The sequence below is a fragment of the Mirounga leonina genome, unplaced genomic scaffold (assembly GCF_011800145.1).
Source record: "Mirounga leonina isolate KUSES-001 unplaced genomic scaffold, KU_Mleo_1.0 Mir_129, whole genome shotgun sequence".
NCBI classification, from domain to species: domain Eukaryota; kingdom Metazoa; phylum Chordata; class Mammalia; order Carnivora; family Phocidae; genus Mirounga; species Mirounga leonina.
In genome coordinates, this window is record NW_023270323.1 from 13,023,957 (window position 1) to 13,043,475 (window position 19,519).

The following is a 19,519-nucleotide window of genomic DNA, read 5'->3' on the forward strand; positions in this document are numbered from 1 at the left end:
GACCACAACTTATCTCACTGGTGAGCAGGAAATCTACATGTGTATCAATATTGGGGAATATTTGGGGCGCCTGGGTGGCTCAGTTGGTTAAGCGACTGCCTTCAGCTCAGGTCATGATCCCGGAGTCCTGGGATCGAGTCCCACATCGGGCTCCCGGCTCAGCAGGGAGCCTGCTTCTCCCTCTGACCCTCTCCGCTCTCATGCTGTTTCCCTCTCTCTCTCTCTCTCTCTCTCTCTCAAGTAAATAAATAAATAAAATCTTTAAAAAAATTAAAAAAAAAATATTGGGGAATATTTGTGTATTTGAAGGTATTGTTCAGAAAAAAAAAAAAAGTACCTTCCAAAGATGTTAAGATTGCCAGCTTTTTTAATATACATTTTCCTTCTTTCTTGGTGCCTTTTTAATTGAACTTGTAAAACATTGATAGATAAAGCCAGCAGGAGGTAATGAGCTGACCTGTAATAGTAAGGCAGTGTTGTTCTGGTGAATGGTAATTAACTGACTCTCAGACTGGAGGAGGGCAGGAGGGAGGTCCTCATGTGTTGTACTTATTAATTTCCATGGTGTAAATACTGTCACTATGATCTGTTTTGGGCTGTTAATGTGTTACTGAGTGTGGATTGGGAAGAGATGGACAATAGTAACCCACTACGTAGTATCTCATGAGTACAGGCAATAGTGAAATACAGAAAATAACTGGGAAGTGATGAGCTTTGAGTATTTACTATGTTTGTTTTTAAAATAATTTATTTAGTTGCAAATTTATAGAACTTAATTTTTAATCATGCCTGTGTTTTAACAAGACACATAAAATTCCAAAAATACAACAGTTGGCTCTCAAGAGCCAGTATGAGCCGGCTCCAGCATGGCACTGCTTTGAGGGCATGAAGGAGTGTAGGGAGGCAGCGAGGAGGATTTGGGACCTCGATTTCAATTTCCATTTTTGCTGCGTTCAGAACTGCTTCTTGGTGCCTCTGTTCAGCTGACACAACCACAGACCTGTGTAATTTAATTTTTAATTATTTGTGCAGAAACCCAAAATTCCATATGCGGTATTTTATACTTATCCTGATGCACAAATTTGAATTGTATGCATTATGTTTATGCAAATTATGTAGATAATATATAGCTGTTGGGGATGCCTGGGTAGCTCAGTCAGTTAAGCATCTGCCTTCGGCTCAGGTCATGATCCCAGAGTCCTAGCATCGAGTCCCGCATCGGGCTCCTTGCTCAGCAGGGAGCCTGCTTCTCCCTCTGCCTGCTGCTCCCCCTGCTTGTGCTCTCTCTCTTTCTCCTTGTCAAATAAATAAAATCTTTATATATATATGTATATATATATATACACATATATATATAATGATTTTGTCTAATTAACCACTTACCATCAACAGTGTGTTGTAACTTTAGCATCTGCTACTGATCATTAATTATTGATTGAAGCAGCATATTAAATCATTCACAGTATTTGCAAGTTTTCAGATACTGAGATGAAGCTATGATGATGTCGGAGTGCCAGGAGAGTGTTAGTCAGGAGGTAGTTGGAGGGGAACTTATCCAGAAGTATGTAATATAGATGATGGGACTCAGCGTTGATAAGCACTGTTTTCTAACCCTTATCCTCATTCCAACCTGCAATATGGTTTTCTGCATATTACTTTGACTCTGAACTCACCCTTCCTCCTATATAAAATAATACTCGTCCTGTTTTCCCCAGTGTGTTTTTGAAGACGATGATGGTCATGGGCCATGACATAATCAGGCACTTTGCTAACAGTTTTACTTCCTGTGGAGAAAGTTATCATTATTGCCTCTATTTTACACAAGCGAAAACTCAGACACAGAGAGGTTAAGTAGCTGACCATGGTAGAATGTTTTGTAACATTGGAGTCAGAATTTCAAGCCAAGCATTCTGACTCAAGCCCTTGCATTTAATCTCCAGGCTAGATGATAAAATGTTTAAAAAGGAAACAAAAAGTTGATATTGCAAGTGTAAGTACAGTTTATTAAATTTGACAAGATAGGGAAAATGTACTGTCAAATCCTGATAAAATGGAAATTTATTGGCAGTATAATGGAATGCATTGAATTTTAGATTTTTGTATGTATCTACAGATTGCATATTTTCTGTCTTTTAAAATAAGGCATTGGTACATATAATATCTTAATTTCTGAAGCAGTGTATTTCAAAAGGGTAATTATATATATTATATATATTAATATTTAGCCTTTCCCTTCAAATACCGTTAGAAATGTGAGATATTTTACTAAAATGGCCTTTTTAAATGTAATGATTGGGAACGTAATAAACAGTGTCTTAAGTAATGTTAGATACCCATGGTGTTCCAGTGACTGAAACAGGGAAAAGGAGCCCACGTGTCGGCAAATAGTTTTCAGATTGCCCTTTGGGCCAGTAGTGTCAGGGTTAAGTGCATGAGTGGGGGCAGCATTGTGCTTGGTTTTATGTCCTCCTGTTGCCGTTGTGTACGCCGTACAGTCTTAGGCAAGTTAATTAACCACGTTGAACCCCATTTAACCACCATGTATGAAGTGGGGACAATAATGGTGCATAACACATAGGGTTAAGGAGAGGTTTAAATACGCTAATACACAACTTAAAGAAGTACCTTATACATAGCCTATAAAACATCAGCTAATTTTATAATGTGTTATTTTTAATAATAAACTAAGTTAAAAGTATGACAGTTCAGAAAATAACTAATAGTTCTAAAAGATTGTTTTACTTGTTTCCTTCAGGTTTTATTTCATAGTACTTACAGCTGTTCTGGGCAAGAGCACTTTCAGCCATCAGACTCTAATTCACTTTGCAAGAGGGACTGTCTAATAAGTCCCCTGAAGTTGCTCCTCTTTCCAAAGCATCAGGATATGGTCACTTTATATGAATTGAAATACTTCAGGTCTTGGCTGCCCTGGCTTCTTTTCTAGAATAAATCAGTTTGTATACATACACAGTCATAAGTGTTCATGATTGTGTAAAATTATACTAGAATATGTATTTTACTTATTTAATACAATTACTTTATAAAAATCACTGAATTCATTGATGTCATTTTCCATCAAAAGAAAAGCTTTTCCATCAGGATTTGGATGTAGCCTTAGTCTTCTTTTCGAATTAGTGTTTCTGTTTTCTTTTCATAAATATCCAGTCGTAGAATTATTGGATCATATGGTGTTTCTATTTTTAATTTTTGGAGGAACCTCCATACAGTTTTCCACAATGGCTACACCAATTTGCATTCCCACCAACAGTGCACGAGGGGTTCCTTTCTCCACATCCTTGCCAACACTTGTTATTTTTTGTGTTTTTGATTTTAGCCATTCTAACAGGTGTGAGATGATATTTCATTATTGTTTTGATTTGTATTTCCCTGATGATGAGTGATGTTGAGCATCTTTTCATGTGTCTGTTGGCCATCTGTATGTCTTCTTTGGAAAAATGTCAATTTATGTCTTCTGCCCATTTTTAAATTGTATTGTTTTTTTGGCGTTGAGTTGTATAAGTTCTCTATGTATTTTAGGTATTCACCCCTTATCACATAAATCATTTGCAAATATCACTTCCCATTCAGTAGGTTGGCTTTTTGTTTTGTTTGTTGATGGGTTCCTTTGCTGTGCAAAAGCGTTTTATTTTGGTACAGTCCCCATAGTTTAATATTTGTTTCCCTGGCCTCAGGAGACCTATCTAGAAACATGTTTATACAGCTGATGTCAAAGAAATTATTGCCTCTGTGTATGTGTGTGTGTTTTGTTTTTTTTGTTGTTTTTTGGGGTTTTGTTTGTTTTGTTTTTTTTGTTTTTGTTTTTTTAGGAATTTTATGGTTTCAGGTCTCACAATACGGTCTTTAATCCATTTTGAGTTTATTTTTGTGTATGATGTAAGAAAGTGGCCCAGTTAAATTCTCTTCCATGTGGCTGTCCATTTTTCCCAGCACCATTTGTTGCTAAGACGGTCCATTTTCCCCATTGTATATTCTTGTCTCCTTTGTCATAGATTAATTGACCATATAAGTGTGAGTTTATTTCTGGACTCTCTATTCTGTTCCATTGATCTATGTCTATTTTTGTGTAATATGTCATTTTTTAATTAGTAAAATATTTGATATGCTTCATAGGGCTGCTTAATGGGGAAATGACAAAAACATTCCTTTGAGGTATTCATAGAAATGATATTCCTCCCTTGACATTCATGTATTTTGTTTTAATCTTAATTATAAGGGAAACCCTTTGTTTGTTTTCTCATCCCCTGTAGGCCCTCCTGTCAGTCCTTCGAGAAAGCCATCGTTCAAGAACAGTTTTTAGGAAAGTTGGAGGATTTGTGTACATTACATCCTTGCTTGTTGCTATGGAGAGGTCTTTGAGCTCACCACCCAAGAATGGCTGGGAGAAAGTGAACCAGAATCAAGTGTTTGAACTTCTCCACACTGTGTTCTGCACATTGACTGCAGCAATGCGCTATGAGCCAGCCAACTCTCATTTCTTCAAAACAGAGATTCAGTATGAGAAGTTGGCAGATGCCGTTCGATTTCTTGGCTGCTTCTCAGACCTAAGAAAAATAAGCCCCATGAATGTCTTCCCCTCAAACACACAGCCATTTCAAAGACTTTTGGAGGAAGATGTAATCTCGATGGACACAGTGTCACCCACTTTACGGCATTGCAGTAAACTCTTTATTTATCTCTACAAAGTAGCCACAGATTCTTTTGACAGGTATGGCTTTGCTCTGAATTAAAGGGTATGCTGTGTCTGACTTCAGCATTAAGGTTTGAATTATAAGTTAACCTGAAGGAAAATGAAAATGAATCTTTTCTCTTATTTGCTTATCTGTCAGTTTATTTGCGAATATTACTGTTGCTCTGATGTTAAGGTTTTCAATGTGAATATTTGTGTATTATTTGTCAATCTAGGGTCAGTTAGCTTTTGAGGCACTTACTGGAAGTTTGTATGAAGTTTACTTTAATGGTGGTGTTTACTATTATTCTCTTTTTCCTCTATTCTCAACATTAGGTACATCCAGACTTACTGATACTAGTTATCAGTAGGAGAACATGGTTATTATTACATGTATTTCCAGACAGAAGATATATTTTCAGCATTCCTCATCATTCTCAACATTTTGTAATCATTAAAAAAGAATATAGCTCCATAAGAGACATTGGTAGTTCGAGAGTCTTTCAGATTTGTTTACTCATTCCTTCCATTAAATAAGTACTTAACGAACACCTACTGCGTGCCATGTTATTGTGCTGGTCTTGAGGGTTCAAGCACAAGACTACTTTTAGACATGGTAGTCTGTTAGCTTAAATACAGACATATAAACAATGACAATATATTGTGATAAAATCTATCATGAGGGAATTCCAGGGTTCTAAGGCAGATCATAGGAGTGCCACTTTACCTAAATCACTTATTTTCAGTTCTTAAAGTGTTTTCTTTGAAAATAATGTAAGAGTGGTCATGGTGCTCATTTGTCCCAAGCATTATCACTTTTAACAGTTGCCATAGTTTTATTTCGTAAAATAACTGGATTGTTTCTGTATTGGCCCCATAAGTAAAGCAAATAATTCTATTTTGATAAAGCTTTCTAATAGGTTTTCTATCATTTACCATGAAGTAATCTACTTTGAAATATCTACTGAGATGTTTCTTCCTTCTTGACAATATTTCTTTGACCTTAACATTTAGATAAGAAAGTATAACATCTTGAAAATAAAAATGCACATATATTGTTAAACATAGTATGTTGAAGTGTTCAAGGAACAAGCTGTTTGAGGTTGATATTTTTATATTTAGATTCAGCCACTTTTCTCTTTTCTACTTACCCTAGTTAGTATACCTCATTTTTAGTTTTCTTTGTTAAAAACAGGGCTTACGGCACTGTTTAACAAACGTGTTAAGTGTTAACATTAATAGATAAGCATCTGCCTTAAGCATGCTTTTCTGTTTTCCTCAGTGCATGTGTTGTAGTGTTGTTTCTTGTTCCTGCTGAGTATGGAAGATGTTCCTTATTACACTTTTACTGGTATTTTGTGTGAAACTAACCAACTGCCAACCTGGTGTTCTCTTCTAACCTCTCTAAACCGCCCTGTCTGTTTTGTTGTCTGTAGTCGTGCAGAACAGATCCCTCCTTGCCTGACAAATGAGTCTTCTCTCCCCTCTCCTTGGGGTACACCAGCTTTGTCCAGGAAAAGGTACTGATCTTATAACAGAAGTCAATCTTTATTTGTGTGGGTTTTTTTTTTTTTTGTCTGTGCTTAATTAAATGTTAATGTGGTGATTGTGCTTTGTACAAAAATTTTTTGGCATTCTACTTGATTTTTTTTTTAGGTTTTAGAATCATCGAATTCTGAGTATATTTATGAGAATAAAATGCGTTAATGCCATGAGGATATGAGGGACATTTAAAATATTGTCATCTGATTCTATTTAGAGTAAAATATACTTTTTTGTATATTTTGTATATACATTTTATATATTTTGTATATACATTTTGTATATAAAATATACATTATAGCTGAACAATACTTAATCAGAGCTAGAGGAAGTGAAAACAAAATACAAAATAAAAACCAAGGCTCTCCAGAGTATACCTGCAGGGGAGAAAAAGATGGTAATTTTTGTAAATTTTAATTTTCTAAAGTAAAATTAATTTAGAAATGAGGGTTTAGTGCCTATTTAAGTAGAGTACTTTTTCTTTCTACTTTAAATGTGCTAGGAATCATTCTTCGGTTTTTGCTTTTACTCCAAAATGTACATCACAGCACTGGCAAGGAACTGCGTGTTTTCTCAATCAGGTTCAACCAGTTGAAATGTGATGCTGTTGTGGAGACTTGTCAGGGCCAACCTTTGAAAAAAATGAATAAATAAAGCTACCCTAGCTCTTGTTTTCATTCGTTCTGTGTATATCTCTTTCTAAGCTCATCTAGTCTACCTTGTATATAAAGGTTATGAATATAAAGAACCAGCAGTTGATTGACAGGAGTACAATTAAGATCCATTTAAGATTCCATCTGCAACCTGTACTTAAAGTGATAATACCCTGTAGAGTTGGGACCAATAACCTTCCTTCCCCAGTTTTTCTCATAACCAAGTACAAGTCCTTCAGTCTTATATTAATGTATTCTTCTGTTGTGGCTTTCTAAAAATGAATCCTGAGGTTCAGCTATGTTATTGATTAATTTTATTTCTGTTCAGATTTTGAAATTTGAATATTAGTGGAATTATTGTATTAAAACTATTTGTTACAGGTCCTATATTTCAATATATTACAGTAGTATATTCATTAGATGGGTGGACTTTATATTTTCCTTTTTCTTTTATTTTTACACTAGGACTTAGAGCTCATTTTCTGACAAATCTTGAAATAGTTCAGAATAGTCTTAAACGAATTTAGTGTTCAGTATATTTGTATTTTAAAACTATTTTGTTTTTGTTTTTCTTAGAGCAGTTTTTAATACAAGAAACCATAAAATCATTTTGAGTTGATGTAGTGTATTTTTCTATTGCTAAAATGAATGCAGTAAAAGGTGTTCTTTGTGTTTGAAGATTCACGTGTGCTCACTATCCCACATACTGGATATTAGAAAAATAGTTTTAATTACTAAATAGTTTTAATTATTGAAAGTCACATTTATGATTCCATAAATTGTGAAGGTATAAAAATTGCTATGTTTAAAAACATTTAACCGGGGCGCCTGGGTGGCTCAGTCGTTAAGCGTCTGCCTTCGGCTCAGGTCATGATCCCAGGGTCCTGGGATCGAGCCCCGCATTGAGCTCCCTGCTCCGCGGGAAGCCTGCTTCTCCCTCTCCCACTCCCCCTGCTTGTGTTCCCTCTCTTGCTGTGTCTCTCTCTGTCAAATAAATAAATAAAATCCTTAAAAAAGAAAAAAAAATTTAACCATTTTTATATTAACCGAAAACTATAAAATATTGCAATAGAAATTCACAGGTTAAAAGAACACATGGAAAGAAAATCCATCAGAACTTATTATTTATTTAAATGATAATCTGACGAAAGGAAAATTTTATTCCATCTCATAGAGAGTTATTTAAGGGCTTAGATCAAAAACATTTTGTCATCGGGCGCCTGGGTGGCTCAGTTGGTTAAGCGACCGCCTTCGGCTCAGGTCATGATCCTGGAGTCCCGGGATCGAGTCCCGCATCGGGCTCCCGGCTCGGCAGGGAGTCTGCTTCTCCCTCTGACCCTCCTCCCTCTCATGCTCTCTGTCTCTCATTCTCTCTGTCTCAAATAAATAAATAAAATCTTTAAAAAAACAAAACAAAAAACATTTTGTCATCATTTGCATCAGAGCCACATGTAAGGGATGCCATATCTTTGACTTCAGGGGAAATGTCACTAACTCATTTTCTGTGGGAATTCCAATTAGGCTTTCAGGTTGGTTTTACCCCAAGGAGGTTCCCAATACTGTTCATAATAATAAGGTCAACGTTGACATTTTCAGGTTGCCATTCTGGTCAGGTTATGTACATTTTGCTCAGTGATAAGAATCATAAGCTATGATTATGATTTTTTCTATGATAAGAAAACCGTGTTTTTGTTTTCAAATGCAAATACCGTAACTTTTGAAATTAGAATATCTCTAGAGCATCTCAACAAATTACTTCATCTTTTTCTTGTGGCAAAACATGTTTCTATTGGCAAAAGGAGAAACCAACATTGTGTTAGTTTTTATGGCTTGTGGAGTGTTCAGACACAAGGAAGTTTTGAGTTTGTGATAGTTGTCTGGCACATAAAGTCCTGGAAATTCTTCTCTATTTTAAGAATTGGGGACAAAAACCTAGGAGGCCTTATTTTTGGAAAACTAAAACTCGTAACACTTTTCATTATTATTCATTATTCCAAGAGAATAATGGAACAGAATTATAGCTGAACAGTATTTGATCAGAGCTAGAGGAAGTGAAAACAAAATACAAAATAAAAACCAAGGCTCTCCAGAGTATATCTGCGGGGCAGAAAAAGATGGCAAGTACTAGGTATTGTTCAAACATGGTATCTGTTACTCAGGGCCTATACACACTTGATGGAAATTAAGGCAAAGCATAGTCAGAATTTAAATATCCAAGAATATATTCCCCAAAGAGGTAGGTAAGTCTTAAATATATATGAAAATTTAGATCGAAATATTAAGTAGCAATTTCTCTAAGTTTTAAAAGTAACTGCAACATAAAAGTTAAATTTTGAAATGTGGTCTTATCCACTGTTTGTAAATGATTAGGTCTTGCTTGGGATTATTCATTTAATAAGCTTACTGTAATCTCTAAATTTAAAAAATGATAATACCTGCAGTGATACGTAAGTGACTTAGTAAGTATTAATAATATTATGTAATACCTGTTAAAATAGACCTAATTTTAGTTAATAAATACCATGCTTTAGATTTATGCAATGTTTGCAAAATTTTTCCAGTTTGAGATGAATGTAATTTTTATATCAGAATATTGTTATCTTATGGAAGATTAAAAGGTTTACTACTATAATAGCTGTATATTAATCAGTAAAGAGCTTGGTTTCCGAAGACATAAAGTCTCCTTCCTGGGTATATCCATAATTTTAGTTCAGTCTATATTAAATCTGGAAACTCAGAAATAATTTTGGAAAGCCTGTGGCTAAAATATACAAGTAGAATTGGATTTTTCTCCACATTGAGTTATTTTTTATGTGTAATGAAAAGCAGTTTTTATGAAATTTCTTAATGGTTGAGAATTCCTATTACACTATGATCTTTTTTTCTAGATGGGTCAAAATATTTCATAGAATAAAAGAAGCAACATAGGAAGAGGATACCTACTGGTAATAAGCATTTAACAATATAGCCCTGTAAGTTTAGAAATTAAATATTTCTGAACAAAAACAGCAAGAAAACCCAAATCAAAACAAAACAAAAAACCCAGAGTTGAAAAAATGAGTAGGTGGAGGACATGGTGACTTTAAATAAACTGGAAGAGCCCACATGCTTTTTTTATAAGTGAAGCTGAATACTTTCCTAGAATCTCTGTTAAAAAGAGAATGGTACTTAAAAAAAAAAAAAAAAAAAAGGCGGTGCCAACTCTTTGCTACAAAATCACTGACTTAAAGCATCTGTTTCCCAAGCTGCTCTTGTGCCAGAGAGCTGAAACTGCACTGCTCTCAGTGACAGAGCTCAACATTAGACAAATTATGCTGAACCCAAGTCATTGGAACAAAGAGCTCCCATAGGCTGAAGCCACAAGCATCTGTTTTCTAGTGCCAGGATACAAAATGTGCAAAACTCATGAATTGTAGAAGAATAGTATGAAATAGAAAGTGGAGATCATTGACGAGAAGAAATGTGCTATGTTCAGGATATAGCGAGGTTTTCTACCTCATAGAAGCTTATTATGTAAAATATGCCTTCTATGTTTTTAAAAAATTGTGGTGAATATTTTCAGCGGTAAGTGGGTAATGCAAAAGAATGTGACTGTAGTTCCAAATAAGCTAAAGGAAAACTTTCTTGATGCTTAACATTATTTCTTGTCAGGGAGCCAAGATTCTTAGCCAACCCTGACTGATTGACCCAGTTTGAGAGTAGGCCACTTAGATCTTGTTAGTCCTTGATTATGTTACCCATGGTTTAAGGAAAGGTTACAAACCGTAGGTAATTTCAAAAGAAAATCTTATCAAGGGGTGCCTGGGTGGCTCAGTCGGTTAAGCGTCTGATTCTTGATTTCGGCTCAGGTCATGATCCCAGGGTTGTGGGATCGAGCCCCGTGTCTGGCCCACACTGGGCATGGAGCCTGCTTGAAATTCTCTCTCTCTCCCTCTGCCCCTCCATCCTCTACCCTCTAAAAAAAAAAAAAAAAAGAAGGAAAGAAAAAAAAAATCGAGGGATTGGATTTAATTTATACCCTCATCACATTATATCAGAACTTTTACCTTACCTAAAGTTTTGAATCACTGTGATTTTACCTGTTTGTTGCATCATCTGGTACAGGTGTCATTTTTTTTTCTTCCAGTTTTATTGAGATATAATTGGCATACAGCATTGTATACGTTAAATTACAGATAATGATTTGTCTTTTTTTTTAAGATTTTTATTTATTTATTTGACAGAGAGACAGCGAGAGAGGGAACACAAGCAGGGGGAGGTGGAGAGGGAGAAGCAGGCTTCCCGCAGAGCAGGGAGACCGACGCGGGGCTCGATCCCAGGACCTTGGGATCATGACCTGAGCCGAAGACAGACACCCAACGACTGAGCCACCCAGGCCCCCCCAGATACGATTTGTCTTACAAATGTTGTAAAATGATTACCACAATAAGTTCAGTTAGCATCCATCATCTTAGGGCGCCTGGGCGGCTGTCAGTTAATTGTCTGATTCTTGATTTCGGCTCAGATCATGATGTCAGGATATGGCATCAAGTCTGCATACCTGCTCAGCACAGAGTCTGCTTGAGATTCTGTCTCTCTCTTTCCCTTTGCCCCTCCCCCTTGCTTGCTTTCACATGTGCTCTCTCAAAAAAAAAAAAAATTCATGGGGCGCTTGGGTGACTCAGTTAAATAAGCATTTGCCTTCGGCTCGGGTCATGATCCCGGAGTCCCAGGATCAAGTCCCGCGTTGGGCTCCCTGCTCAGTGGGGAGCCTGCTTCTCCCTCTGCCTGCCACTCCCCCTGCTTGTGTGCTCGCTCGCTCACTCTCTCTGACAAATAAAATCTTAAAAAAAAATTTTAAAAATCCATGATTTCATACAGATATAAGAAAAAAAATACTTTCCTTGTAATGAGAACTTTTAAGATCTACTCTCTTAGCAGCTTTCAAATATACCAGAGAGCAGTGTTAACTTTAGTCGTCATGCACCCTTCTTAAACGAAACAATCGAGATAACACATGGTAAAGATGTATCAGACCGTAGAAGAATTAATAGTTCAATCGTTTATACATGACTCACTAAGAATCTTTTATATCCCAGCCTTAAAGTGTTTTGTAACCCAACCTTGAATTGCAAAGATTTTTGCTTGTCAGTGGATAAAGGTAACAAAAGATGAAGAAATTGAACAGGAGGATTTGATTGGAATTTTATGCTAAATTACCCTTCTTTCTTTTTTACAGGCATGCATATCATTCTGTTTCAACTCCCCCTGTATACCCTCCTAAAAATGTCACTGACCTGAAACTACATGTGACAACGACATCTCTCCAGAGTTCTGATGCCGTCATCATCCATCCTGGAGCCATGCTTGCTATGCTGGACCTGCTGGCCTCTGTTGGGTCAGTGACACAGCCAGAAGTAAGCTTGGACATGTTAGCTCCTCTCCATCTTTAATAAGTGAAGAGACATGAATATGACTGTATAATCAAGGAAGTGGGGCCCAGAAAGACAGACTGATAGGGAACCATTCTATATCACCTACTAAAGTAGGAAATGAAAAAATAGGTTTTTATTTGGGTCTTGACTTTCGTAATGCGATAGATATGTGTGTTTTAGAATACAGTTCATCTGTCACAAATGCATCCAAGACAGGTGCTAAAATAATTCTTTCTCCTTATAAATCCTGCTCAGTAGTGGAAATTATTAATAAATAGTACAGGAAGAAAAATGACTGAAGATACCACTTTGAGACTATTTATCTGTTCCGACTTGTAGCACTCAAGAGTTTGGGTGAATTGGAGCTTTGGTGATTAATTTGTTAAAATGGTGTATATGGCCTCTAAGGCCTAAAGGGTCACAAATGTAAATGATAGGCTTTCCTTTAAACCGGTGCTTTACCGATCATGTAAAAGACCTTGCATTCACTGTTTCTACAAAAATTAAAATACTATTCGTTATATAGCCGTTTAATACAGAAGACTTAGAAGAGAGTGGAGTCCACTGGGTATGCTTCCAGCAAGATGAGGATAGGAAACGTTTGCCTAGCTCAGTTCTGGAGTGGCTGTGTCACTCCAGTCAGCTTCTGAACTCATCTGCAGGTCATCTGAAATGCGTAGAGAGCTCCTATTAAAAGGTGTGCTTCACATGGAGAGAACGCTCCCCTTTCTTACTAAGAATGCCCTGGTGGCATGGATTTCTTTAACTTTAGCATGCTCTGGACCTTCAACTCGCTGTGGCAACTATTTTACAATCCCTGGTGCACACGGAGAGAAACCAGCAGGTCATGTGTGAAGCGGGTCTCCACGCACGGCTGCTGCAGCGGTGTAGCGCGGCGCTGGCTGACGAGGAGCATGCACTGCACCCGCCCCTGCAGCGCATGTTTGAGCGGCTGGCCTCCCAGGCCCTGGAGCCCATGGTGCTGAGGTCAGTGTGTTCTCTTCTTCACAGCTGAGTAAGCCCCAGTGAGTAAGGGCAGTTCCTAGAGTCTCTTAAGAAAGACTTTTTAAATGCTTTTATTTTAAAATACTTAGAGATTTAGAGAAAGTTGTAAAGATAGATCAGAGAGGTTCTGTGTCCCCTTCACCCAGTTTTTTCCAGTGTTTACATCTTATGTAACAATAATACAACCTGAAAACTACTGATGTGTTACAATGTATCCTTGTATGCTATAGTTCCTGATATTTACCGCATGTGTAGATTTCACAATCAGGATGTCACAGAGATCGCCTAGTGCTGCTATTCCTTTATTGTCACATCCACTCCCCTAGCCGCCACCATTCCTAAACCCTGGAAACCATGAATCTGCTCCGTCGCCATAATTTTGTCACTTTGAGAATGTTATATAAAAGAAATCATATAGTATATGACCTTTGAAGATTGACTTTTTTTCACTTTCTGTAATGCCTCGGACATGCATCCAAATTGTTACGTTTCAGTAGTTTCTTTTGAATGCTGAGTAGAATTCTATGGTATGAATATACCTTCTACAGTTTAACCATTCAAGAAATATATATATTTAAATCTTGGTAATGCAAGAGAAACGGTCCTCTGTGTTTTAGGGATAAAACCCTTTATTTATTTTTTTAAAGATTTGTTTGTTTATTAGAGAGAGAGAGTGCACGCTCAGGGGGAGGGGCAGAGGGAGAGGAAGAGAGAGAATCTTCAGCAGATTCCCTGCTGAGCGCAGAGCCTGACGTGAGGCAGGATCCCAGAACCCTGAGATCATGACCTGAGCTGAAACTATGAGTCGGCCGCTTAACCCAAGTGAGCCACCCAGGTGCTCCTAGGGATAAAACCCTTTAAAAAAAATACTTTCCTTGAGGAGCATCTGGGTGGCATCCAACTCTTGATTTTGGCTCAGGTCCTGGTCCCAGAGTTGTAAGATTGAGCCCTGCGTCAGGCTCCACACTGGGTGTGGAGCTTGCTTAAGATTCTCTTTCTCCTGTGGAAAGAGTCAAGATGTCCATCGACAGATGAATGGATAAAGAAGATGTGGTGTATATATATACAATGGAATATTATGCAGCCATCAAAAGGAATGAAACCTTGCCATTTGCACCGACATGGATGGAACTGGAGGGTATTATGCTGAGCGAAAATAAGTCAGTCAGAGAAAGACATGTATCATATGACCTCACTGATATGAGGAATTCTTAATCTCAGGAAACAAACTGAGGGTTGCTGGAGTGGCCGGGGGGGGATGGATGGGGTGGTTGGGTGATAGACATTGGGGCGGGTATGTGCTATGGTGGGCACTGTGAATTGTGTAAGACTGTTGAATCACAGACCTGTACCTCTGAAACAAATAATACATTATATGTTAAAAAAAAAAAAAAAAGAAGATAGCAGGAGGGGAAGAATGAAGGGGGGGAAATTGGAGGGGGAGACGAACCATGAGAGACTATGAACTCTGAGAAACAAACTGAGGGTTCTAGGGGGGTGGAGGGATGGGTTAGCCTAGTGATGGGTATTAAGGAGGGCACGTTCTGCATGGAGCACTGGGTGTTATATGCAAACAACAAATCATGGAACACTACATCAAAAACTAATGATGTAATGTATGGTGATTAACATAACAATAATAAAAAAGATTCTCTTTCTCCCTTTGCCCCTCCATTCCCCCCTACTTATTTATAAATAAATAAACAAATAAATAAATAAAAATCCTTTCCTTGAGATTACCTTACCAAACAGATTTAATGTATAAGTCATCTTGTCCCTCCTTACAAAAATATACTCCTGTATCTCATCACTTTCAGATATAAGCAGCTCTTTTTATGAGATGATTTTCTTTTCTGCTGAAGTACTCCTCTCTTATATAGCTTTTGGGAACTTTCTTAGAAATGGTTGGCCTTTATTTGTGATTTATATTTTTTAACTGGCTCCAAATAATGGTAGATTAAGAATAAACCATGCGATAAACATTAAACAATATTGTATCAGGCAGTGTGTACTAGGCCTTGACAATACCAAGATGAAAGAGACCATCCCTACCCACTTTGTCCATCACCTTATGGATATATTCAGAAACCTAAAATGTTGTAAATAGCATGGAGATTTTCCCCTGATTAATTTTGGTAATCTGCTTTAAAAGTAGAGAGAGTGAATGAGACAGAGAGATTATCTCATACTTAATACAATTATTTTATTAAATAGCTTATACTGTCTACTGAGGTAAACAGTAAGCAATGTAGACCAACTATTTGCACGTGCTCAGTTTTCACAGTGAATGAATTTTCAGAACAAAACGTCTCATGATAGAGTACAGATACCAGAGTTGTTGATGAGCCATAGGCTGTAAGGTTATAAACTAATCATATATTGTACTCTACGTGAAAAACTGGCAAAGGGTACCTAACTTAAAATTTTTTTTTCTGCTATAGGGAGCTGAAAATTCAGAGAAGTATTCTTTTTTTTTTTCCCCCTTTTACATGATGCCATAAATGACTGGATATGAAGGACTCCTATTTGTGTAACTCCTAGACAATTCAATTTTTGTACATCACGTTTTAAAAGAAAATGCTCCCCAATTTCATTTTTTAGTCCTTCACAATATTCTGTTCTCTTTTCAGTGCTAGGTAATTCAAATATAAAATTAACATTGTATTATTATTTTATAATAACCGTTTCAATTGCTTTTGTATTTTTAAGTCGTCTGTTATAATTCATGAGACCCTATATTTTGTGTGTTTGGTTTATGAGTTCTATAATGTTCCCAATCAAGGAATAACTGCTTTGTGTCTTCTTCAGGGAGTTTTTGCGTTTGGCAAGTCCATTAAATTGTGGTGCCTGGGACAAAAAACTGCTGAAACAATATAGGGTCCACAAACCAAGTTCACTGAGTTATGAGCCAGAGATGAGAAGTAAGTTGACCTTTCAAATTCCCTTTTTTGGTTATTGTGTATATGAAAATCACGTAGGGGATGAATATTATTTCAAGAAGTTTTACTGTGAAAGAAAGGAAAGGGATTGTCATTACTTAAATGAGGAAACATAAAATCTGGTTGGCCGACTGAAGAAGAGAGCCAATGGGGGTGGGAAATCACTGATATAAGCAGGATCCACAGGAGATGAGAATTACGTGCGGAGTAACACTTGGCTTGGAAGGGGCGATATCTCTTAGAGGATTCGTTATTTCTTTGCCTTCCTCAAGTCGCCTTTGCTGCCTGAACTAGAGTGGTTAACAGGCCTTGGGCTTGCAGGACAGCTGCTGCAGGAGGACGTGGAGGACAGGAGATTAAAAATACTGATAAAAGTAGATGAAGAGCTACACCGAGAAGGACAGGCTGGAAAGGAAAAGAAGTGAAACCAAGCAGCTAGTGATAGGCCGGGAGAAAAGGGATAGGTCCCTGGACTGGAGAATAGTGGCTAGGCCAGAAAGCAAATATGGTGAGAGAAAAGGAGGAATGGGGGTGGGGAGAAGAATGGCAATCCAGACTGGAGCAGGGAAACACGCGGAAGGAAGGACCATGCCCAGATCGTGGCTCTGGGGTGAGGTAGAGTGAAAGATGATCCTAGAGCTCGAAGTGAGGTGTTGGATGGGTGGCTCGTGTGGACCTGGACACCCCCCAGGACGCTGGCAAGCACTAGTACAGAGAGGACCGAGAAGGACCTGCCAGTAGCAACAGAGGGCCCTCTCTTAGACACAGGTATGTGGTAACGTTGCTGAGAGGAGCCCCGAAGAGCAGTTTGCGCATCAGGCTGCTGGGATGATGCCTGACGACTGGCAGAGAGCATGGGCACTGCCTACCAGTCTGGCAGGGACCCCTGAGAGGCGACGGGCTCCGTCCGAGCTGTGGACAAGCACGCCCTCAGGAGAGAGCTGCGTGGCACTGGACCTCCTGCTAGTGCGAATTCTCTGGTTTTGTTGGGGTTTTTTTCTTTACACTTCGTTTTGTGTAATTGTGAGCCATAGTGATAGGCATTTGTTTTGATGGATTGAATTCACCCTTACTAGCAAAGCAGGAAAGAATAAAACTTAGAAAAGTAGAACGGCTGCCCTGAAAGGATGTAGTGATCGTGTCGTGCATCTCCTTGTTCTTTCAGGTGAGAATCCAAAAGGTTAAGCAACCTCCATCTGTTCTTTCCGTCTTAGTTTTTTCTCCTGCGAATTATCATCAGTGATTAGTGAATACTATGTTTTGGAAACTAAGATCTTTTGAGTTCCAGTACGGTTTTACTGGAAAACAAAGTATTGCAGTTCTTCATATCTGTTAGTATACCTCCCCTAGATGTCTATATTCTTTTGTGATTGTTGATTTTGTACTTAACACAGTTCCTTAGAATTGGATTGTGATTTCCTTTGCAAAGAAGAGAAACAAAAATAGTTCCTTTCTCTAAGAGAAGATCGAAATATTTTTATGGTTGCCTGAATGCATAGGACATTTAAGAGAGAAAACAATTATATATTTATGTAGTTTATCTCGAGAGGGGATATTTTCTCCATTCTTTACATTTGTAATGTATTCCTGAAAAATAGACCAGTTTAAAATTTGTCTTTTTTTTCTTGAAATTATTACCATTTACATGCATATAGGAATTTTTTAATTCAAGTACTTTGGTGATTACATATTTAATTATAATAATTGTAAGGGAAAAGTTAAAAGTAAGGAGAAAATGGAAGAGAAGCAAGTATTTGCTATTTATCTGATTATTTTTATGATAAAGGTGACCTGTTTCTTTCTAATTCTTCTAGAATATTTTGCTTTCTTCTCAGAGATAATAAATAATTTTGTGAAAAGTATAATCTGGCTTTTTAGAAACATCATTATCTATAATTTATGATTAAATTACATTGTAACTGTGGCTTGGAAAGTGGTTACTTGTGATTCTTATTATTTGTACCCTGTAGTAGCCAACATTTCTGCAATGTGTTTATGACTTTAGTTATAAGTAAAAAAGAAAACACATGCTATTTAAGTTTAAAAATGAACATAAAGTACATTAAAACTGGATAATAGCTTTAGGGTTTAATCATAAAATTATTATATATTGAAACTCAAGAGTGGTATTTAAAAGTAAGTCTGCTTTGCATAAAGTCATTATTTTAGAAATCTACATGATATTTTTCCCAAGAGCTTTTCTTTGACCTACAGGTGGTATGATCACATCTATGGAAGGTCTGGGTTCTGATAATGTTTTCAGCTTACATGAAGATAACCATTATCGGATAAGCAAGAGCCTGGTAAAATCTGCAGAAGGAAGTACTGTACCTCTAACTAGGGTGAAGTGTCTGGTCTCCATGACAACCCCACATGACATCAGACTTCATGGGTCATCAGTTACTCCAGCTTTTGTTGAATTTGACACATCCCTTGAAGGGTTTGGGTAAGGAATTTGTAAGGTAGCCAAGCCTTATTATATGATTTTATGCCTCCTACTTGCCTTTGACAAATAGATCTTTGGTTTTAAATATACTTTGTTAAGATATACTATATATTCTGAAATGATTGAGTTCTTTGAGCATGTTAATTTAAGGGTTTTAGATTTAATTTGAAATTATTATATTAAATAAGTTGCTATGTTATAGGAGTCTGGAATCTTAAGACCCATGGTCCAAATTTTTTTTGTAATTTTATTTTATTTTTTGGCAAATAAAGTTTCATTTTAACACAGCCACACTCAATTATGTATGTGTTGTCTGTGGCTGCTTTCGTGCTAGAATGGCAAAGTTGAGTAGTCATGACAGAGACTCTGGTCTGCAAAGAGTGAAATATTTATGGTTTGGCCCTCTCAGAAAATGTTTGCCACCTCTGATTTAGTACAATAAATTTATAGATAACATGCAAATTAAAATTAGATTTAAAAATTGTTGGGTTTACTCATCATCATCCTTCCCCCCGAAATTACCTAACTTAGTACCTTAGTACCATATACATTATAAATACTGGGTGACTGTCACATCAAATGAGTAAATAATTACAAGTGGCAGAAAATGCTATAGAAGCAGAAGCAACAATAAATCTATAGAGAGGGCGCCTGGGTGGCTCAGATGGTTAAGCATCTGCCTTCGGCTCAGGTCATGATCTCAGGGTCCTGGGATCAAGTCCCGCATCGGGCTCCCTGCTCCTTGGGAGCCTGCTTCTCCCTCTGCCTTTCTCTCTTGCTCTGTCTCTCATGAATTAAAAAAAAAAAAAAAAAAATCTTAATAAATAAATAAA

At 37.2% G+C, this 19,519-nt stretch overlaps 1 protein-coding gene across 7 annotated transcripts in view; it reads left to right on the forward strand.

Annotated features, from left to right (window-relative positions):
• WDFY3 (WD repeat and FYVE domain containing 3) overlaps positions 1-19,519 on the forward strand; it is a 262,976-nt gene that overhangs the window by 137,485 nt on the left and 105,972 nt on the right. For 6 of the 7 annotated variants that reach the window (XM_035004604.1, XM_035004607.1, XM_035004606.1 and 3 more), the window contains 6 exons: positions 4,269-4,726; positions 6,124-6,207; positions 12,101-12,278; positions 13,069-13,283; positions 16,110-16,222; positions 18,455-18,686. In XM_035004604.1, the coding sequence (XP_034860495.1) occupies positions 4,269-4,726; positions 6,124-6,207; positions 12,101-12,278; positions 13,069-13,283; positions 16,110-16,222; positions 18,455-18,686 (1,280 nt within the window). The remainder of the gene's footprint in view (positions 1-4,268; positions 4,727-6,123; positions 6,208-12,100; positions 12,279-13,068; positions 13,284-16,109; positions 16,223-18,454; positions 18,687-19,519) is intronic. The other variant, XM_035004608.1, reaches the window with a different exon arrangement.